This window comes from Rattus norvegicus, chromosome 1 (genome assembly GCF_021556685.1).
Source record: "Rattus norvegicus strain SHRSP/BbbUtx chromosome 1, alternate assembly SHRSP_T2T, whole genome shotgun sequence".
In the NCBI taxonomy this organism is placed as follows: domain Eukaryota; kingdom Metazoa; phylum Chordata; class Mammalia; order Rodentia; family Muridae; genus Rattus; species Rattus norvegicus.
The window spans coordinates 29,934,683-29,958,498 of record NC_141534.1 but is presented as its reverse complement, the minus strand read 5'-3'; the positions used below and the strand labels follow the sequence as shown (position 1 = coordinate 29,958,498).

General features: G+C 42.6%; 1 protein-coding gene across 2 annotated transcripts in view; it reads left to right on the top strand.

Moving 5' to 3' along the window:
- Positions 1–5,654: 5,654 nt before the first annotated feature.
- The window catches only part of Mtcl3 (MTCL family member 3), a 55,585-nt gene continuing 37,423 nt past the window's right edge, over positions 5,655–23,816 (top strand). The window contains exons 1-5 of one of the 2 annotated variants that reach the window (XM_087564886.1): positions 6,213–6,444; positions 8,452–9,638; positions 10,103–10,327; positions 12,143–12,301; positions 12,752–13,910. In XM_087564886.1, the coding sequence (XP_087421012.1) occupies positions 8,547–9,638; positions 10,103–10,327; positions 12,143–12,301; positions 12,752–12,877 (1,602 nt within the window). In that variant the 5' untranslated portion in view covers positions 6,213–6,444; positions 8,452–8,546 and the 3' untranslated portion in view covers positions 12,878–13,910. 2 annotated transcript variants of the gene reach the window in all.

Below are 23,816 nucleotides of genomic sequence, written 5' to 3'. Positions count from 1 at the left end.
TTATTGTAAATAATCAAAATCGTGTCTTTTATCTGGAAACTGAATGGTCAAAGACAGGGCAGAAACCCTGGGTTGAAATTAAATATTTCCTACAACACATACTCTTTTCTCATCTGTAAAGTTGAATGCCAGCCTTATATTCTCATTTACTAAGGAGGTTTTTAAAGTAAAGATTAGTTTTTACTTAATCAAAAGCCAACAAAATAGTAGATAATATCTGTCTCTTGTCTCTCTTGAAAATCTCACAGTGAATCCCTGGGTGTACAGAGCTACCCCTGTTCTCCCTCTCTCCCTCCCACCCTCCCTCCCTCCCACCCTCCCTCCCTCTCTCCCTTTTTCCCTCCCTCCCTCCTTTCTTGTCTCCTTTTTCCACACTTATATCTGTCGTACTTATATACTTGGTCACACTGCGAACCCTAAGATTGTGTTATTTACTGATAAAACCTTGTTGGGGTGTGGCTCAGCCCTAGCACACACCTTTTATCCAAGAACTTCTTGTTTACTGTAAACAAGTACTTGAGGTGTGGCTCAACCCTTACACAAACCTTTAACCCAAGAGCTAAATAAACTCAACCCCTGGTCAAGAGAGCAGAGCAAGCAACAGGCAGACAGGGAGTGAACATAATTAAACAGAAAGGAGAGGCATTATGCTGGAAGGTATTTGAGATAGTGTGAAGGAGAAAAAGGGTCCTTCCTTGGTGCTGGTGGAGTAGGAAGGTCAGCTGGGTGCTTTCTCTGCCTCTCTGAGTGAGTAGGCTTTCATCACAGTGACTGGATACTGAGTCTTCCTTGAGAAAATTGAGCTTCTGTGATTGTTTTCTACAACAACATCTATCAGTATTAAAATCATTTTAATAATAAACTCCAACTTTGCATCATTAAAGGAAGAAACTAAATCTTAATAGGACAAGTAACTGGTTAGAAAGTACTTTTTGGTGAAGATTGGGATGATAGATTTTCTGTAGTGACTTAGAAAAGTATTTAGTAAAAATGGCAAAAGGAAGTATTGAGCATATCATTTTATTGTTGTTTCTTGGTGGGTATGTGTGCGTACATCTGTGTGTGTGTGTGTGTGTGTGTGTGTGTGCGTACATCTGTGTGTGTGTGTGTGTGTGCGTACATCTGTGTGTGTGTGTGTACATCTCTGTGTGTGTGTACATCTCTGTGTGTGTATGTGTGTGTACATCTCTGTGTGTGTGTGTGTGTGTGCGTACATCTGTGTGTATGTGTGTGTGTGTGCGTACATCTGTGTGTGTGTGTGTGCGTACATCTGTGTGTATGTGTGTGTGTGTGCGTACATCTGTGTGTATGTGTGTGTGTGTGCGTACATCTGTGTGTGTGTGTGTGTGTGTGTATACATCTCTGTGTGTGTGTGTGTGTGTGTGTGTGTGGTATGTTTTTAAAGACAAAGTCTAATCCTGCCTCTCATGATTGAATAGAAATCACTATATAGACAAGATTTGCTTTGAAATCATAGCGATTCTTCTTCTTCAGCTGGAATTACAGGTGTGGACACCCATACATAGCTGGAGCATCTAAGACTTAGAAGAAGAAGTATTTGTAACTGCATTTGTTCTGACAACAAGTGGATACTGAAACAAAGGGAAATGACATAGCAATGCGAAAAACAGTGTTAGTAACAAAATATGAAAAATATTACCTTTATTAAGATGAAAGTAAATAAAGAATATTATATTCTTTTTCTAGACTAAAAGTAGGGTAGATTGTAGAACAGAGAAAAATTTCACATAAAAATATAATTTCCAAAAAAAAAAAAAAAAAGGGGGGTTGGGGATTTAGCTCAGTGGTAGAGCGCTTGCCTAGAAAGCGCAAGGCCCTGGGTTCGGTCCCCAGCTCTGAAAAAAAGAACTAAAAAAAAATAATTTAATAGCTTTGCCCACAAGCATAGATATTTTTTTTGATTCTTTTTTTCAGAGCTGGGGTCCGAACCCAGGGCCTTTCGCTTGCTAGGCAAGCGCTCTACCACTGAGCTGAATCCCCAACCCAAGCATAGATATTTTAAAATTGTTAGACAGATGAAACTGAGATATGAGGATAAACCAGCCTGAGACATGCTTATTTAAGTTGTAATAATTTAAGTTGTAATAATTTCAAGACAGGTGGTTGAGACAAATTAGAAGCATGATTGATAATGAAAGGTCTAAGTTTGAGTTCTGATTTTGAAGATGAGAAAGTCACCTACCTTCTCTGGAATAGGGATTTACTGTGTTACATCCAAGGAAGGGAAGATCTTAGGGTGATTTGAGTGGCAAAATGAAAAGCTAGTAAGCATTACAATACCGGGCCTCATTAAAGTCACAAAACTTGAAGATTCGCATTTTAGCTATGTATTTAAGGGCTTCAAAGTTGAAACGTTTGGGTTATTCCATGGACTGAAGATCCATTCTTTTCCTTGGGGGGAAGAGAGGAGTAGGAGGGGGAAAACAGGGGCAGGATCAGGTATGAGAGGAGACAATGGGATGATACACAGAAGGTTAGGAATGAACACAGGTGTGTAGCAATGGGGGATGGGGAACTGGGGGTAGTCACCAGCAAGTCCAAGATGCCAGGAAACCAAGAGGATCTTAGGACCAAACAGGGATGAGGTTAGCTGAAATGCCCAGCAAAGGGGAAAGAGAACCTGTAGAGAAGCCTCCCTATTGGGGCATGGGGCCACCCTCCCCCTCAAAATTTTAACCCAGAATTGCTTCTGTCTAAAAACATACAGAGACAAAGAGTGGAGCAGAGACTGAAGGAAAGACTGCCCCACCTCCCCAGGTGCCTCCCATATGCAGCCACCAAACCCAAACACTATTACTGATGCCAAGAAGTGCTTGCTGACAGGAGCTTGATGTGGATGTCTCCTGGGAGGCTCTGCCAGAGCCTTACTGATGCAGATTAAGATGCTTGCAGCCAACCACCAGACTGAGCACAGGAACCACAGTAGGGGAGTTGGGGGAGGTACTAAAGGAGCTGAAGGGGTTTGCAACCCCATAGGAAAAATAACAATATCAACCAACCAGAACCTCCTTACCCAGAACTCCCAGGGGGTAAAGCACCAACCAAAGAATACACATTGAGGGACCCATGGCTCCAGCCACATAAGTAGCAGAGGATGGCATTGTCTGGCATCAATAGGAGGAGAAACTCTTGGTCCTGTGAAGGCTTGATACCTTCACAGTGTAGGGGAATGCCAGGGCAGTGAGGTGGGAGTGAGTGGTTGGGAGGGGGAGCATGCTCATAGAAGGAGAGGGAGGGGGGATGGGAGGAGGAAAACGGGAAAGGGTGTAAGATTTGAAATGTAAATACTTAAAATATCCAATAAAAAAGATGATTCATTATTACAAGTAAACAATCAAAGGTTAGTTGGTAAGCCTGCTTCTGAAACAGCAAAAATATTGTCCAAACCTTTCTGGACTATGAAGAAATCTGCATAATTATTTTTGGTGTTTGATTAATTGAAAAGTACATGTTTTTCGAATGTTTTCTTATTCTTATTTTATGCATATGAGCATTGCCTTATGTGTGTGTGTGTGCGCGCGTTTGTGCGTGCGTGTGTGTGTGCATGTGTGTTTGTGTGTGTGTTTGAGTGTGTGCGTGCGTGTGTTTGTGTGTGTGTGTTTGTGTGTGTGTGCGTGTGTGTGTGTGTGTGTGTGTGTGTGCGTGTGCCATATCTGTTCATTACCATCAGAGCCTGTCAGGTCCTCTGAAACTGGTTTTACAATCAGTCATGAGCTGTTATGTGAGTACCAGGAACTAAATATTGGTAATCTATGAGAGCAACAAGTGAGCTTAAGAACCCTGAAACTTCTCCAACACCATGCAGAAGTGTAATTTTTAGCAAGTAAGTAATAGATGACCAAAATACAACTCTAATTAAAGCCTTTAGTTGTAAAGACAAGTCAACATTTTTCCTATTCATCCCATATTGCTATGGCTGACAGCACTGAGATTTGCACAATCCTAAAGTAGAAAACTATACTTTTGGTCACATAAACTCTGATGTAAGTGATCATAATTTTATTAGATGTTCACCGAATAAAAGCCATTGTTTGCATGGAAATAAACACTGAAATGGATATGTCTAAGCAAGTTCTCAGGCAAGCAGAACTCTGTTTTGTGTTTTGAGATTATTTTTATAAGAATGCTTTATTTATAAAGATTGTCCTAACAGATATTTTATTCACTGTATTAATTTTAATTGAATGGGATATATGAATCTTAATATAGTTTTAAAATATTGCAATTCAGAAGGTCGAGCATGGTGCTCCAAAACTTCAATTCCAGTATTCAGGAAACAGATGCATTTGAGACCAGCCATCCATCCCCAGCTCCAGGTTATACAGTGCTGCATACTGAGACCTGCCTCAGAAGGAAAGAGTACACACACACACACACACACACACACACACACACACACACAGACACACACACACAGACACACACACAGACACACACACAGACACACACACAGACACACACACACACAGAGACAGAGAGACAGAGAAACAGAGACAGAAACAGAGAGACAGTATTGCAACTTATACTGCAGTACATAATCAGGAACTGTTCGCAAACTCAAAATAAGGTGTGACATCGTGGCTTCGTTTTGGTATTCTAATCAACGATGCAAGTCCTATCGTAGATATCACAGGATTCACTTTCCAGCTTTCCACATATTCAGGAATAAGAACAATATCTCAGTTACCTCAACTGTTGCCAGTATGTTTGAGCCTTCTCAGCTCAGAGATGTTTTCTAGACTTTCTTTGTATCGCCAGCACCTTGGACAGTGCTAGTCACAAACCACCCCATAACAACAGTTGACAGCCTAAATTATTTCCTTGTAAGACCATATGTGATGTCACTGGAGGGATACATTACCTGGGTCTAAAACTGCTTTTATGCAAATTACTCCAAATCGTCATTTAACTCTTAAGATAGGATTTATTATAAAATGAAGTCTCTTGCTCCAAAATTAATGCTAGGCAAGACACATTGTTGAAGAATGTCTAAGTCTTAGCCCCCATAAAACCACCTCAACGAAAAGAAGCTTAATGTCTCAAAAACGCCCTTTAAAGACAGGTTTATTTATTCTGACCTGCAAGCTTACAACGGTAATTCTATGGGTTGAAGGGAGTCTCTCAAGCTTGCTCTCTGAAATAAAATTGGAAGGAAAAAGGAGAAAATTCCCCGCAAACATTAAGAGTATTGTCACTGTGAAACAATATGGATAAATGCAAACTGGAAACACATTTTTCTTAATTCACTGTCAGATAATTCTTTATTGATACATTTGTTCTGACGACTATTAATCACGTGCCCACAGCAAGTAAAAAAAATGTGGACCCCAGAAATTACCACTTTGTTTTCACTGAAGAAATTGACCTTCGATGAAGGGAGGGAAAATGTGGTGCCCAGTGCTACTTTAATGTCAGCAAACATCCCTGGAAGCGCCTGTTTATTCGGTTTGCCCTAAATTAATCGTTTCTCGGTATCTTCTCAAGAACCCTTTGTTTGTGGGACGGCGGGTCTGTGGAGCTTTGTCTATTCGTGAAAATGCCACCCCAGGACTCCGCCCGAGCTGGGGGTGGGGAAGGAGCCCGGCGAGAAGAGATCGACTGAGCATTAAAGTGAGTGAACAAAGAGAAGTCCCGGAAGCGCGCGCCAGCGCCTCTCGGAGCTGCATCAAGAGACTCCGCTGGGTCAGACTGAGGATGCAGGCAGCTCCAACCGGCCTCCCAAGGAAAATAGCGCAAGTAAATAATTGATGGAGATTGATCGGACCCGAGACAAAGCTTTGCAGGAAGCCAATGCATCCGATTCTAAGCGGTTTTGGAGTCTTCTGCCAATTGCAGGAAATGGAGAGAGGAATTTGATGAGCCCCGCTGATAATTCTGCATCTTGGGCGTGGCTCTGGCCTTTTTGTCTTTTTGCCTCCCACCCGCAACTCCAGTTCCCCATTCTCACCTTCTCTTTTCTGTTTAAATAACCACTCCGGTTACTTCTCTCCTGTCTTCCCTTCAATCCCGCCCTCTTTCCAGCCCAGTCCGGTGAGGTCAGCTCATGAATACCGCTGCACTTCCTGGGGAGCGTCTGGCACTGCTTGGCACCCCGGGTATTGCCTGCTGCATTTGCAGCCCAGCCAACCAAGCATCGCCGCCGGCTTCCTAGCTCCCAGAGCTCCGAGTCTTTGTGGTTACCGCCTTTGTTCGGAGAAACCGAGTGGGTGTGGATCCAGTGCAAGCAAGCGTGCCCAGCGAGAAATTCACCTATAACACTACGAACTTGAACTTTCTCTGGAAGGTAGAAAATTAAATTCGGAGGTCTCCGGAAAACCAGGAGGAAGGCAGTGTTGTTGGTTTGCATCAACTTCCTGGAAGCAAAAGCCACTACAGAGAAGTGAGATCTTCTGGATTTCTAAAGAGATGACGATGAGAAACGGGGTGGGTCCTGGGACAGATAAAATTTGCGATGGAAAGGATTGGTTTGGACCTTACTGTAATTGCTTGGATGGAGATTTCCACTGGAGAAAGCTTTGGGAAACAGTACCTTGTTACTTTGTCAGGGAACAAGTGACAGACACTATGTGCCTCAGATTGTAAAGTTAATTAAAGGAACCCAAGCTTTCTCTGAGGTTATAGTCGGGGTGGGGATGAGGGGAGGTGGTCAAGCTTCAGCTGGTGGCTTTCTGAGTTCTCATGTAGTTCTATTTAGTTAAATATAATTTGTATTGTCAGTATAATTAAGTTGCTTGGCCCATATTAGTCTGACCCACACTAAAGTAGGCCAGACTTTTAGCAGTGGGTAACTTTGTTTTTCCTTCTGAAGTAGTCTTTGTTTATCTTTGTATTATAACAGGAGTTGAAAATAGATTACAGAGGCAGAAAAAAGGTGGAGAAGGGGTTTTGGGTACCCTTTCTTTATGAAAGGGCAAGTGATTGCATCCTTTGTAAAAGTAATAACGTAAGACACTAGGAAGTCATCACTCCTAAAAGGTGTGTGTGTGTGTGTGTGTGTGTGTGTGTGTGTGTGTGTGTGTAAGAGAACATTGTGTTTAGTCTTGGCCTTTCGTGCTGAACAGGTAAATGAGGTTCTCTTGGAGAGGGGTCAAATGAACTAGCTGCCTGAACCACTAGGAAGGAAAATCCACAAGGCTCTTTTCTGTTCTCTAGTTTAATGTGGTATGTTTATTTCGGAAAAATAATACAATGTATCTTACCATCATACAGGAAGACAAACGCCCTTTTGTATTCACGGTCCTTCATGGTTCTGTTTCAGAATTTGGCTCCATAGTAATGAGTGAGCATTTTTAACAGTTTTAAATTTGTTTTATTTTATTCATAAGGGCGTTTTGCCTGCATACATATTTTTGTAACACATATGGACCTGGTGCCCAGGGATGACAGAAGAGGGTGTCAGGTCTCCTGAAACTGAAGTTACAGAGAGCTGTGAGATGTCACAGGAGCATAGGAACAGACCCTGGGCCCTCTGGAAGAGCAGCCAGTGCTATAAACCGCTCTACTTCTCTAGCCCCCTAAGTGGGCATCTTAACGCTTCCATTCAGTCTATTATATACTATCTAAGGAGATGCTTCAGAATCAAACTGTTTCCTCCATTACACTTGCAACTCAGCCCTTCAGAAGTGCAGAACAAGAAGAAGGGACTGCAGACAAATTCATCACTAAAAACTTCATAGCCTATAGAGAGAGCTGTTCATCAAATTTTCCAACAAGTATTTTTAAGCTACAAAATAATCTCTTTGGGGTTGCCAATGACTGAATCTTATATGAGCTAATTCTTAATATGGACTTTCTCTTGAGTCTGGTATGGATTTATGTTCATTCTTTACATTTTCTTTTGTGTTACATTCTAAAAGAAGTTGGCTTAAATTCTTAAAGACAATATTAAGGGCTGGAGCTGAACGGGAAAAGTGTCATTTATGCCCGGTAAATTGTTTCTAGGATCTTATATCTTAACCTTGTTTCTTTAATTGACAACTGGGAATACTAATTAAATACCCCCCCCCCCCAGTAAACTAGGTTTTAAATAGATTTGATGTCGAAGGAAGTCGTTTAACAACTATAATATCGAAACACTCCTTTCACCTTTCGAAACCTCTTCACATTTCATCTCCCTTCCTCCCATTTCTTTCACCTTTCATTTCTTTCTGAAGCTGTATCTCACCCTTTCCCCATACAGGTTACCTAGGAAATGCAACTTTTAGCTGAGTTCAGATCCATTTGAGTGAGGTGGAGTAAGATGGAGACAGCGCCACCTTGGGCAAAGTGAGAACTTACAGCCCTGAATCTTTTACCTAGTCAAAGCTTTCATCTGCATTTGGTTTCAGAATCTGTTAATTCTCTCTAGCTTCTCTTGTACAGCACATTGACCTTTGGCTCTGCAACAGTGTAAACATACTGTATATTTTTCTTCTCTCATTTCCATCCCAGCTTGCCCAGGAAGGTTGGTGGCAGGAAGGAGAGAAGAGGATGATCTAGAGATGGACGCTTCCAAGTGGCATCCAGTAGGTTCTCTTTAGACTGCCATGAGTCAGCCACCATCCGGGGGCGCTGCCCCAGCCGCAACCTCAGCTTCTGCCGCCGCCGCAGCCACGGAGGCTCGCATGCACCCGGAGGGCAGCAGCAGAAAGCAGCAGCGAGCTCAATCACCTGCTAGGCCTAGGGACAATTCTCTCCGACAGGCCGCCGGGGCTGCGCGGTCGCCGCTTGGGGTCGGCCCTAAACTCAATTCTGTTCGGCAGCAGCAGCTGCTGCAGCAGCAACAGCAGGGTAACAAGACAACCGGTCGAGGCGCCTCCGGGGCGGGCTCTAGAGGATACGGAGGAGGGGCGGAGAAGGCGGCGCCCTCGCTACCAAAAGGGGCTGCTCCCGGAGCTGTCCAGCCCGCGCCTGGTGCTGAAGGGTCCCCCGCGGCGATCCCAGGGGCTGTGAGCTGCAGGAGGTCTGGACTGCCTGTGGAGCCACCCCAGGAAATAGAATCGGGGCCCTCGAAAGTCGGGGAACCCCCTCCGCTCGGGGGAGGAGGAGGGGGCGGAGAAGGAGGAGGAGCAGGTGGTGGCCCGGGGGACCGGGAGGGGGGCGCTCCGCAGCCGCCGCCGCCCAGAGGTTGGCGAGGGAAAGGCGTCCGCGCTTCGCAGAGGGGTATTAGCGGGGAGGGAGTCTCCCCTTCGCCACCCACCGCCGCTACAAGCAGAACCCCCGGCCCGGGCAGCAGAAACTCCGGGAGCGGCGGCACAGGGGGCGGCAGCGGTGGTGGAGGGAGCTACTGGAAGGAGGGATGTCTGCAGTCTGAGCTCATCCAGTTCCATCTCAAGAAGGAGCGGGCTGCTGCGGCGGCGGCCGCGGCTCAGATGCACACTAAAAACGGTGGCGGCGGTAGCCGCAATTCCCCGGTCGCCGGAGCTCCTGCCATCTGTGAGCCCCTGGTGGTCCCCTCCTTCTCCCCAATGGCGGCTGCCGCCGAGGGCCCCCAGCAGAGCGCAGAGGGCAGCAGCAGCGCCGGGGCCATGCAGGCGGCTGCCCCACCTTCGACCCAGCCGCACTCGCAGCAGCTCCAAGAGCAGGAAGATATGCAGGAGGAGATGGAGAAGCTGCGGGAAGAGAACGAGACTCTCAAGGTGAGAAAGAGAGGGGTGGGACCTCGGATGGGGGAGGGGAAGTGCGGGCCTCCGATGATTAGGGCGTGTCCCGGCATGGTTGGAAGGCTGCTAACCTTTTAGGACCACTTGAAGGGAGGGAAACTAAGAAGATGGGGGCCGGGGCTGGTCCATGGCCTGACACTAATTTGAAACGGAACTAATATCAATACCGTTGTGTTTAAAACCAAATCTAGGCCTTCGTTTAACCAATTATGATTTGCCCCACTTTCCCACAGGCAGAGCGAGCTAGAGTAACAGAACGAAAGGTAGGCCTAAACTAGGCCTGGTCTTTCGGTTTTTGCTTTCAGCTCCCTGTCAATCCCGTCTTGTGCAAAGGGAGGCACTAAAACTAGGAATTGGGAGTAGGGATGGGATGTACGTGGCGTGTATCTGAGGGACTAGTGGCAAGACTGGTTGTGACCCATGGCCTGTCACCATGTCAGAACGAGATCGATGAGCTGAGGACCGAGATGGACGAGATGAGGGATACTTTCTTCGAGGAGGATGCCTGTCAGCTGCAGGAAATGCGCCATGAATTGGAGAGAGCCAACAAAAACTGCCGGATTCTGCAGTACCGCCTCCGCAAAGCCGAGCGCAAAAGGCTCCGCTACGCGCAGACCGGGGAAATTGACGGCGAGCTGTTGCGCAGCCTGGAGCAGGATCTCAAGGTCTGCCTTGGGGGTGGGGAGGGGGAGGGCGAGAGCCTGGGCGCTCCAGGGTCGATGGGTGGAGACTTTGGAGGGCTCTTTGCATTGAAAGGGCCTTCATTGAAGGATGGCAAAGGTCATTAATTTCCAAGAGTTCACCACAAAATGTCAACATCTGGGAAAGGAAGGAAATACTCGGTTTAGTGGGGGGAAGGCGGAGGGTAACTGGGAGTAACTCATATGTGAGGGCCACTCCCTCCTGGGCTGAAACAAGGCCTGGGCTCTCCAGGGCCTGGACTCCAGTGATGTACTTCCGGTGAAGGTCAGGTGGAATCAGGCATTCAAGAGTAGCAATGTGGATTACTGTGGAGCACTGACATCCAGAATAGAAGCAGCACTGAGAAAATAGTTAAGGTCCTTTTTCTCAGCTTTCGCCCAGGACCCTTTCCCATCAGCATTCACTGCTTCTGTAACTCCTCAAAAACAGCCTGTCTAAAACAGCAAGCTGCTTGGAGGAGGAGAGTGACTCAAAAGAAAACAGCTTTTTTTGAAATGAAGTTGCCCATTCGGAATGTATCCCAGAGAGCAGGCTCCCAGACAGCTCAGTTTGCAGTAGACTCTTTCATGGGGGTGCTCTCTCTTTAGTTCGACAACCGGCAGATTTATTCACAAGGCAAACTGGACATTCAACACACCACCATTGACAATCTAATATACTTTTAACTATGAACTTCATCGATAAGCACGTAGAGTTAATTACCCCAGATGTGTTTCAAAGAAAGCTCTTGGCAGACCTTTTTTTTTTTTTTTTTTTTTTTTTTTTTTTTTTTTTTGTTCTTTTTTTTTTCCGGAGCTGGGGACCGAACCCAGGGCCTTGCGCTTCCTAGGCAAGCACTCTACCACTGAGCTAAATCCCCAACCCCCTTGGCAGACATCTTATGGAAGGCCTTGCTCCATTCTTTCGGGTTGCTTTGGAATATGTCATGACTCATCGGAAGCTGTAGCATAGTTGCATTTAATACTGATTGGTTTCGAGGAAAAATTCTGTGAGGTAGAGATTATAAGTGGAACTACTCTATCGGGACACAAATGGCACTTTTAAAAAAATGTGTATTGATTGTTTGCCCGTATGTGTGTCTGTGCCCAACATGAGTGCCTAGTGCCCTTGAGAGCCAGAAAAGGCCATAGCATCTAGACATTGAACAAAGAGCTCTCTAGAAAAGCATTCAGTGCTCTTAACCGTGTAGGTACCTCTCCAAACCCAACCGACGGCACTCTTTACACATTTCATTTCTCAGTGGGCCGTAATAGCAGTGTATAGCTCATGGTGTTACTGTAAAACTAAAGCATACACACACACACACACACACACACACACACACACACACACACATACACACACACATATACACACACACATATATATACACACACACATACACACACACATACACACACACATATATATACACACACATACACACACACACACACACATATATATATATATATATATATATTAAATATATCCACAACTGAACATGAAATAAAGCATGTTACTCTGATATAGTACAGTTAAGGGATAAAGTCCACCCAGACCATCTGACTACCTGTTAATCACATATCTTTCTCAATACTTCTCCACTCTACAAAGCAGGTATAACAGTAGCCATCTATCCCATGAGAGTGCTGTGAGGACTAAGGGATTATACATGTGAATTACTTATGGATATGGTATTGGGAACGCTGACACATGGAAGAACTCTGGAAATACTAGCTCTTAATGCCTTCAATCTGAATAAATTATATTTTATTTTTACAAACGCATCATTTTAGGTTGCAAAGGATGTATCTGTGAGACTTCACCATGAATTGGAAAATGTGGAAGAAAAAAGGACCACAACAGAAGACGAAAATGAGAAACTGAGGCAGCAGCTTATAGAAGTAGAAATTGCGAAGCAAGCCTTACAGAATGAACTGGAAAAAATGAAGGAGGTTAGTATCTGTTTGTTTCATGGTTAACTGTGTTAGCTCCCCTCTTCAGAACATAATCTCAAGGATGAACATCACTGATAAGGTTGTTCTTTCCTGATTACAACTTGCCATCCCACTCAGTAGAGTAAGGGATAGAAGGTGTCATACTAACAAGTGAATAGTAAAGAAAATGCCTTAGCCTGAACTTTTAACTTAACTTACTATGCACTACAAACCGCTTGTGTTGTTGGAATGTGTGTGAATTAAATACATTAAATACTACACACATGATATACAGACAGGGGTTAAGTGATGATTCTGTTAGGTGAGGGGAACAGTTTTGTGAGGTTATCACTCTGTTCCTGGAACAGTAAAGTTCTGGAATGGCAGGGCTGTAAAGGCCTTTCAGTCTATTCCAACCATTACTTGGGTTTGCCTATAACAAAGCTTCTCAAATTGTTTAATGCTCAGAATACTCTCCTGAGGATCTCCCACGGCAGCCACTTCAGTCGAGTTCTGGTGAAAGGGTTTCTTTGCTTCTACTTGGGACCTACACAACTGTACCTCAAAGCGATTCATCTTGGTTCTGTCTTTTAGGGTGGGGCATTTAATGTTCTCTTTTTCATGTTAGCTTTGTGAATGATGAATGGTCTGGCTTTACTTACCACCCATCTTCTGAAAGAATGATATAGAAATAAACAGAGATGAGAAAATAAAACAAAAAAATTATCAATAAGTAATTAGAGTCATGATAAACACATTCACTGAACTAAAAATATTTTTTATACCTACTTGAGTTATTGGCAGTGTAATGTATGAGAAGTATGAGTGAAAGTCAGCAAAAGCAGAAATGGACTACTTGGGTATATAGTATTTCAGGGAAAACCTTAGTCTTTGAATGTACTGAATATGAAACCACTCATGTCTGCCGTTCACAGTAAAAATATCAGCAATGTGCTTAAAAATCTATGTGTAGGGATTCTGAAATGTTATTATTTTAGTGGAGTAAACTATTCTTTGTGTTCTTTGTGCCCACTTACTCTTATGTTACCTTAGTTTTAAGCACCTTTTCAATTTTTTAAAAAGTATTTCATTCCTTAACTAATTAATTTTTTGAAATGGGATCTCTTTGTGTAGGTCTGAAACCCTACACAACTTAGGCTGACCTCAAGCTTGAGGTATTCCTTCTATCTCTGCTTCCCAAGGTCTGAGGTTTCAGATGTGTACCATGTACCCTTGACCTACACATGCTCTTAACATGGCAGTATAAGGAAATTACTATTGTTGATATATGCTTCTTGGCCACTAATCTAGAGTGCCTCTGTGCTACAGTAGAAAAAATAGAGATTGAGAATCATGTAATGTGCTTTTACCAGTAACTAACGGGGTGACCTTCAAAGGCTGCTGGCTTCTATTTTTCTCTACTTATTCTAAACTGTAAAGATTGTTTCAAATGTCTTTTCCTGTGAAATATTTTCTATGTTTCGGTGTCTCTTCCTTGGACAAATTTTATCATGCAGCCCAAGGCATTGCCATTTAGAGAAGAACACATATCTTTTTTCCCTGAAGTTATAAAGTCAGTTATGAAATCAGTGTATTGTCTTAAGCAATAATGCATGGTAAAAAGTTTCAACGTTGTATTGCGTTTCTGGGGAAGGAGGGAATGAAGTAGGTAACTGATTTAATTTTCAAACACTGCATTCATAAAATACCAGATAATTTACTTTCTCACTGTCCTGGAGGCCAAAGGTGCAAGGACAAGGTTTCAGCAGGACTGGTGCTTTCTGAGGGCTATGAAGGAAGGATCTGTTTGTAAGCCTCCCATCTTAGCTTGTTGATGGTTTCGTGTTCCCATGGCAACCTCCCTATGGCTACCAAGAAAGTAGCTACAGTGTCTGTGTGCAGGCCCCACCTCACTCACTAGAGCTCCCCCTCCTTCCTCCACCCCGTGTGTGTGTGTGTGTGTGTGTGTGTGTGTGTGTGTGTGTACACGTTGTATTGATATTTGTGGAAGTTGAAGGTCAACCTCAGATGGAATTTTCCATTTCTCAAAATCTACCCACCTTGTTTGTTGAGACTGGCTTTCTCGCTGACATCTATGACTCAAGGACTAGGCTAGGCTGGTTCTCCAGGAAGCTCCAGCGATCCTCCTACCTCCTCAGGGCAAGGCTTACAGATATGCACCACCACACTCAGGCTTACTATATGGTCTAAGAATGTAACTCAGGTACTCAGGTTTGCAAGGCAATCAATCACCTTACTGTCTAACATTTCTCCAACACTTAATACTTCCATAAGTCCTATTAGACTAAAGTCCACACTAATATCTTTACTTTCATTCATTACCTTTGTAAAAAAAAAGTATTTCCAAATAATTTTCTCCAACCTAGCAATCATCATACCTGGGGATCAAGATTTTAGCATATGCTTGAAGAAGAAGGTAAAGGAAGATCATGGGATTGCTCAGTGTGGGCAAGTAAGAAGAGTCCAGTGTCAGTTTCATGACGTCTCTTCCTGTTTGTGTGCGATCTTTTTGTTGGGGGTGCGGGGTGGCTTCCTGGTCTTTGTCTACACCATCAAAAACATTCAAGTAAAACCAAACCTTGCCAGAGTTAAAAGAGACATAGCTTGTAGTTTGGTGTCTTGTGAATATATCTTAGGTGGATATTCTGAACCTTGTGTTTAAGAATGGCTGAACTTGAGGAATTGGAAGATGGCTCAGTGCATGAAATATTCACTGGACAAGCACGAAGGCATGAGTTCAGATCCCCAGCACTCCTGTAAAGCAGGCCGTGACATTTATCATGCATCAGTGACTCCAGTGCTGGGGAGGTGGGAGGTGGGGAGAAAGGCAGATTCTGTGGCCTCAATGGCCAGTAAACCCAGATGATATGGGGAGACCCTGGTTCAGGAAAAGGCCATGTCCTCCAAAAGAAGGTGGAAGGGGATAGAGAAAGACACTCAACACTAACTTCCAATCTCCGTAGGCCTCTATGTGAACTCGTACACAGATGCACACAAAACAGAATGGTATAAGGGCTTTCTGATTTTCACCCTGTGTCCTGAAAAGGGGAATGCTCATAGACCCATCTACTGGCCAGACAGACAGGCCATCATGAATCTGAAAATAAAAATCATTTCCTTGTCATGTTTGCTTTCTCAAAGTCCCTGGCACTCAATTAGGAAAATGTGGGGAGAGCACCAGACGGGGGGCCAGCAAGATAATCCATGTTCACTGAAAAATAAGGGGACCTCAAACTGATTAAATGAGGTAGTCATGGAAGTCCAGAGAGTCTAGCAAAAGTTTTTGCAAGATATCAGCTTTCTTTGATTATTATGTGTGGGGTCCATATATTTATGTTCATGTGCATACAGTTGCACTCACCTGCATTTGTGTGTGCATGGAGGTCAGAGGTCAGTATCAGGTTCTTCCCCTTCTTGATCTCTAACTTAAATTTTGAAAGAGCGTCTCTCACTGAATCTGGGTGGAGCTCACTGTTGTGGCCAGACTGTCAAAGATGGGACGTTTTCATGCCTCTGTCGTTCTTCCCACAAATGCTGAGGTTGCAGTTATAAACTGCCATGTTTGACTTTTATGTAGCTGCTGGAGATTTGAAATCAGGGTTTTATCCTTGTTCAGCAGACACTTTGGTCACTGAAACCTCCCTATCCCAGGACATTAGCTTTTAAAAATGCCTTTTTACTAAGAAAAATAAAATTAGAAAATGTGTGTTGGGAGGAGGGAAGAAAAGTTGATTAGAGAAAGACACATGTGACATATGGAAATGTAGAAAATACTAAATTTGGTAAGGAAAAATAAAAAATAATCAGGCAGGCATAACCATTTGCCCTAGGCTGACTTCAGAGTGTCAGGAGAGCACCTGTAAGAAACGTAGTTAAAAGTCAGAAATATCTTACTCAAATAAGATATTTGGAATAATAATGTTTTTATTATCTAAGAGAACAATGTTAAAACTGAGCTCTAGGCTGGTAAAATGTCTTAGGAAATAAAGGCCTCCAAGCCTGACACAATCTGAATTTGCATCCCAGAATCCACACCTTAAAAGGAAGGGTCCAACTCTCTAAAATTGACCCCTGGGTTCCATATATGGGTTATGACAGCCACCCTAAACAAGTAAACAAACAAATAGATGATAGATAAATAGGTAAATAAATGAAGCAATAATGAAAATATAGTTATCATATAGAGTGGACCTAAGAACCATCAGTTTTCTTATTTGTAAAGTGAAGATATTCAAATCCTTACTGAGAACTAGAAGCCTTTTGTGTCACTCTTCCTGCAGAGGGAAACAGAACAGTGTCAAATTCTGATGAAATGAAAATGATAGAGAAAAATCATGAAATATTAAATAAAAGCAAACTCTAATCCTAAGATTTTAGTTGTATGTGTGGATCCGAATCAATGCTGAACAGTCCTCCTAAGACCAACAGACCATCTGCTAGAGTTTGGAACCATTTTCTGAAACTTTAACTAGCTTCAAGGGTATTGACCAACTGCTCTCAGAGCTGGCGGCTGCGCAGAGCCCTGTGCACCTGCACACATCCATCTGCTTGTCTCCTCCCTCTGAGAGGTTGGAGTGGGCACTTGGGAGTGAGAAGTGAGTAGAAGCAGGATGAGGGTAATTGGTTTGGTGCTTTTGCAATTTGTTCCTTCTATTGAAACAGCTGATAGTCTGCCAAGTGTAAACAAGAGGGACCTCTTAAAATTCTGCCTTCGAGCCTTAATAGTATTCTCATCCCCAATATGAAACATTGATTTGCCTGTACCAGTATGTCTTTCTCCTGGAGTAAAATGCTTTTATAACCCCGAGAAAGTGACAGGCTGATTTTCAGCTTCATAAAGGATCAAGGAAATATAGACTTCTGCTAAAGTTATTGCCCACAAACAAGGAGCTCTTTGACTGTCACAGTAGGCTTATGCACACATAAGATAAAGTTAGGCTTTTGTAGGAGACTCTGTACACGTCTCTGGATTGCATGAATTTTTCGTCCCTGTGAAATCAGTCACTTCCCTTCACGGAGTTTTTCTGCTGTTATTAGAGAGAGGTAGCATCATTTTTGGGGCTTCAAAGCTTATTTTCGTCATGAGGGAGGAGATCTTCCTAGGTCATTTTTAATGGCCACAGTTTGAAAACCATCCATGATAGAAACTTATACCAATGTCATTTAAAGAAGAATAAAAGAAATGAGCTGATGGTGCAAAGTGTTTGCTGCATCTTTATATTTCAGAACCTCCATTATCCTTATTGTTTCTTCTCTCAGTCTTACATAAGAAGCATAGAGAAAATAATTCTCTTAAAATCTTCCAGTTTTGGCTCTAGAAGGCTCTTAACTGATGCAAGAACATCATCTGCCTTGGGAACTTTTTTGTTCTGTGTGCTTGGTTTATATATCCTATCTATTATAGTGAGTGTTCATCCTGGAACACAGAAATAATTAGCAGTATAAATTTTAGCAGAAGCAGCACTGTTCTTTTAATACATTGTGATCATAGCCATACATCTGATGATTGTACCACATGAGGCATTTTAATAAATAAGTTTATGCCCAATATGTTTACAAGTTTGTATGCATTCTCTTATATAAAATTAGGTTCTTCTATTAACTACACTTAGTTTCGGTAGGTCATGTTTACCTAAGTTATAAGGGGCAGAAAGCAATTCTGACTTGCATACCACTAACAGGGTGGACCATGACACAGTTTTAATGGGAAATTCATCAACATGAGATGCGTTTCTGCTTGTCCTGGTGGCATATGGAAACAAGAAAAATGGTCAATGTCCCTCTGACCTCCTTGGCCTTCTGCACATGGTGCACATACACACACTCACATACACATACACATACACATACAGATACACATGCACATGCACATGCACATGCACATACACACATACACATAAAATAAATAACTTTCATACTTAATGTTGATGAAATGACCATTTTTTTTTTGGTTCTTTTTTTTGGAGCTGGGGACCGAACCCAGGGCCTTGCGCTTCCTAGGCAAGCGCTCTACCACTGAGCTAAATCCCCAACCCCCATTATTTTTAAACTCATGAGTTCTTTTTTTAGTCACAACTAATAATTTGTTGAATAACATAGAAAACTCTGCTGGGAAAGCATTGGGAAGCCTGCCTTCCACAAAGCTACTATTTGTTGTCAGTGTATTTTTTTATTGCACTTTGTTTTGTCCTCTTATGTGTCTGCACATGCTCAAGTCATAGTACCCATGCAGAGGTCAGGGGACAACTTGTGGGCATTGATTTTCTTTCTAACGTGTGGTTCCCAGTGGTTAAGCTTCTGTCATCAGGTTTGGCAATAGGTGCCTTTACCCGCTGAGTCATGTCCCACACTTCAGAACAAATTCTCAAAAATATGTTTGCTGAGGAATTATAAACTTTACTGGATCTTTTAAATGAAGTCACCCATGTAGTAGCATACACTCAGAGGAAATTTATAAACTTGGTCGTAGGCAAGTGACTCCTTCCCAGTGGTGAAGAAGAAGCAACGTCAGTTCTCATACAAGAAATTGGTATATTATTTTGTGATTTACTGAATATTTCAGTTATACAGAAGTTACAGAATTTATATGCAAAAGTTCTGACTATTTACATAAAAACACAGGTCAGTACAAACCCCACACTTCCAAGTAGACACACACAGTTGATCAGATCCCAGTTCCTTTAGTGGTTGGAATTTTAGCCTCATGTATGGGAGACAGTAAAGCTTTATGTAAGCACAAAGTTCATGGAACAATGACATAACTTAGTGGCAACACTTAGTTCCTTAAATTAGGAACTAAAAGTCTTCAGAAAATAAAATCTTCTCATGACTCACGAACTTGAGTGTGATTGATTAGAACAGGCTCGTGTTCTGGAGTCTGGAAACACATTTCTTGTGACAAATACCTAAATTTTGTAGAGCTGGATCTCTTTATTTATAAATTCATAAGTTGATCTGAATATTCTCAAAAGTCCTTATAAATGCCCTTTTATAAAGGGGGCATTATATATTTTGTCAGCTGTCCATCTGTGTTCTTCTAGGAAGTACTATGATCATAGGTAAAGCTGAATTTATTACTGACAAAGCATCTAACAAAAGCCACTTAAGGGAAGAGGGGTTTATTTTTGATTACAGTTCTAGGGGATACAGTCCGTGATGGCAGCAGGAGCTCCGAGTGGCAGGTTGCAGTGTATCTATAATCAGAAAGAAGAGCATAATGGCTGCTTGTGCTCCTCTTAGCTTTTTCCTTTTGATTCAGTCCAGGACCCAAGGTGCCACAGTTAAGGTGTGTCTTCCCACCCACCCTAATGTAGATAATCTCTTAAGGTGTGTCTCAGGGCTTGCCTTCTAGGTAATTCTACCAAGATGATGATTCTTTCCAGTTTCTCACCACTCTGTTTTGCTTGGGTTTGTATGTATGACCAACACAAACCTCATAAAATGAGCCTCTATTAAGAATCTCTGTCATCATCTACTGAATTCCAAGTCTATCACTGAGACCTACATAGTATAGGTGGTGCCTTTAGACTTTGGGGCAATATTATGGTTTGGATATGATGCCCCCGACAGGCTCATGCCTGAATGCTTCATTCCTGGCTGACAGTGCTATTCGAAGGAATCTGGAAATGTCAGGGCTTAAGCCTAGGTTAGGTAAGGAGGAATTTACTTTTCAAAGTGATGCCCAGTTCCCAGACGCCTCCTCCTCACACACTACTCTGTGTGTGCATAAGACTCACAGCCTCCTGGGTCACAGACTCCCACTTAGGTGATGCTACCCAAACATGCTTGGGAAAGCATCCAGGAATTGAGCACTCTGAAACCATAAGTTCCAATAAATCGTTCCTCTCTTGACCTTGTCCCACTGGGTATTTTGTAATAGCAAATGACAGGCAATAATTAACATATTGTTCTCTACTACATCCATTTACCATGGTCAACTTTGGCACCAGACAAATGCTTTTGTGTACTGTTAAAATGGTCAGAATGTAACACATTGTATACCTTTAATCCTTTTATAGATAAAAACCCATACAATTTTGACTTTAATTTAACAAACATGAATTGCTATTATGTATATATAATATATAAGGGCTATCAGATATTGTCATCATGGAGATTGTCTATACCCTCAAATTAATTGTTGAAATAAAATGATTTGGGAATGACAATTTTTAGTGGATGGTGTCTTGGCAGGTAATTATTATATGAAATGATTTGATGTCCATGATGTCAGAAGATTTTCATAAGAACATCCACATTGAATTCTCTGAGATCAAGGTCCAGACCTGTTTTGTCCCTATAGATTTGTTAACATCCAGTTTGGTGTCAGGATACAATTTGACCATCTTGATTTGTAATATGACAACTTGCATTTCATAGTTAGTATTTCTTTTTGTTGCTGTTTTGGCTCTGTTGTTTTGAGACCATGTTTTAAGTACCCTAGGCTCCCTTTAAACCCACTCTGTGGCTGTGGAGAGCCTTGAACTTCTGATCCTTCTACTACCAGTTCTTAGGTACCAGGATTACAGACAAGTTTAACCAGCCTGCTTTTACTTAATCTTTTTTTTCTTTTTATTCCTTTTCTCCATCTTTATTTAAATTGGTTCTTTCTTATTTACATTTCAATTGTTACTACCTTTCCAGGTTTCCAAGCACACATCCCCCTAACCCTTCCCCTCCCCTTCTCTATGGGTGTTTCCCTGCCCATCCTCCCCCCCTTACCGCCCTCCCCCCACCAATCCTGTTCACTGGGGGTTCAGTCTTGGCAGGACCAAGGGCTTCCCCTTCCACTGGTGATCTTACTAGGCTATTCATTGCTACCTATGAGGTCAGAGTCCAGGGTCAGTCCATGTATAGTCTTTAGGTAGTGGCTTAGTCCCTGGAAGCTCTGTAGATTTTCCACACGTTGTACTATAAATTCCCTCAGACTTGGTTGAGTTTATCTGCATTGTTTCCATAGCAACCAGAGGGCAGTCTGACACAAACCTGATAAACAGTAACTATGAAGAACAAAAATTATAAAATTGTAATTAGATTTTTTTAATTAAAAAAACCCAAAACAACAAAAACAAACAAACAAAACAACATCAGAAGAGTGAGGCAAAACCAAAGTGTTTTTATGGAGCCTAATGCAATATAAAGAAGATGAGAAGGAAGCTGGGGGATGAATGCAGCCTTACCTGCTGTGCTTGCCTGCCCCACTGCTCTCTGCAGGCTGCAGACAGAGTAAAGCACTGCTCATCAAATGTGCTAGACCACAGGGTATGTTAACCAGTTCTGTAGCGTTATTGACTCCAAAGCTAAAGTCTTAGGTCTCTGAATTTAAGATGCATACTTCTTATAAAGGGATGCATGTATAACATACGTTTAAAACGTGGGGCTAAGGAGGAGGACGCTAAAACGATGAGCTCGATGCCATGGGAGCACCTTGTTAGCTGTTGAAATAAGAATTCACATAGTTCCTCGGTCTCTTAAGACCCACACTGCTTTGGACAGATAACACACAATTTCATTTCATATTGGGAAGTATTTTCTAAATAAAACATCCAATTGTTTAGTGACTTTTAGATTTGACGGCATTTTAAGAGATATACAATTATTTATTTGATTTTTTATTGGATTTTTTTAAATTTACATTTCAAATGTCATCCCCTTTCCTGGTTCCTATCCATGGACTTCCCCATCCTATCCCCCCCCATTTCTTCTATGAGGGTGTTCCCCCACCCATCCACCCACACCTTCCCGCCTCCCCACCCTGACATTACTTTACATTGGGGGGCCCAGCCTTGGCAGGACCAAGGGCTTCTCCTCCCACTGGTGACCAAAAAGGCCATCCTCTGTTACATATGCTGCTGGAGCAATGGGTCTGTCCATGTGTATTCACTGGATGGTGGATTAGTCCAGGGGAGGTCTGATTGGTTGGTATTGTTATTCTTATAGGGTTGCAAATCCCTTCAGCTCCTTCAATCCTTTCTCTAACTCCTCCAATGGGGTCCCCATTCTCAGTTCAAAGGTTGGCTGCCAGCATCTGCATCTGTATCAGTAAGGCTCTGGCAGAGCCTCTCAGGAGACATCCATATCAGGCTCCTGTCAGCATGCACTTCTTGGCATCAGCAATAATCTCTGGGTTTGGTGAATGTATATGTATGGGCTGGATCCCCAGGGTGGGGCAGTCCCTGGATGGCCTTTCCTACAGACTCTGCTCCAAACATTGTCTCCATATTTCTTCTAGTGAGTATTTTAGTTCCTGCTTCTAAGAAAGACTGAAGCATCTGCACTTTGGTCATCATTCTTTTGAGCTTCATGTGGTCTGTGGATTGTATCTTGGGTAAACCAAGCTCTTGGGCTAATATCGACTTAAAAGTGAGTGCATACCATGTGTGTTTTCTGTGATTGGGTTACATCGCAAGATGATATTTTCTAGTTCCATCCATTTCTCTATGAATTTCATAAAGTCATTGTTTTTAATAGCTGAGTAGTACTCCGTTGTGTAAATGTACCACATTTTCTATATCCATTCTTCTGTTAAGGGATATCTGGGTTCTTTCCAGTTTCTGGATATTTTAAGGCTGCTGTGAACATAGTGGAGCATGTGTCTTTGTTATATGTTAGAGCATCTTTTGGGTATATGCCCGGGAGTGGTATAACTGGGTCCTCTGGTAGTACTTTGTCCAATTATCTGAGGAAACTCCAGAATGATTTCTAGAGTGGTTGTACCAGTTTGCAATCCCACCAACAATGGAGGAGTGTTCCTCATTCTTCACATCCTCGCCAGCATCTGCTGTCACCTGAGTTTTTGATCTTAGCCATTCTGACAGGTGTGAGGTGGACCCTCAGGGTTGTTTTGATTTCCATTTCTCTGATGACTAAGGATGTTGAACATTTCTTTAGGTACTTCTCAGCCATTTGATATTGCTCAGCTGAGAAATCTTTGTTTAGCTTTGTACCCCATTTTTAATAGGGTTATTTGGATCTGTGGGAGTCTGACTTCTTGAGATCTTTGTATATATTGGATATTAGCCCTCTATTGGATGTAGGGTTGGTTAAGATCTTTTCCCAATCTGTTGGTTGTTTTTTGTCCTAATGACAGTGTCCTTTGCCTTACAGAATCTTTGCAGTTTTATGAGGTCCCATTTGTCAATTCTTGATCTTATAGCATAAGCCATTGTTGTTCTGTTCAGGAAATTTTCCCCAGTGACCATGTTTTCTAGGCTCTTCCCCAATTTTTCTTCTAGCAATTTGAGTGTATATGGTTTTATGTGGAGGTCCTTGATCCACTTGGACTTGAGCTTTGTACAGGACTATAGAAATGGATTGATTTGAATTCCTCTACATGTTGACCACCAGTTGAACCAGCACCATTTGTTGAAAATACTGTCTTCTTTCAACTGGATTGTTTGAGCTCCTTTGTCAAAGATACTCATAGGTGTGTTGGTTTATTTCTGGGTCATCAATTCTATTCCATTGATCAACCTCCCTGTCTCTGTACCAATACCATACAGTTTTTATCACT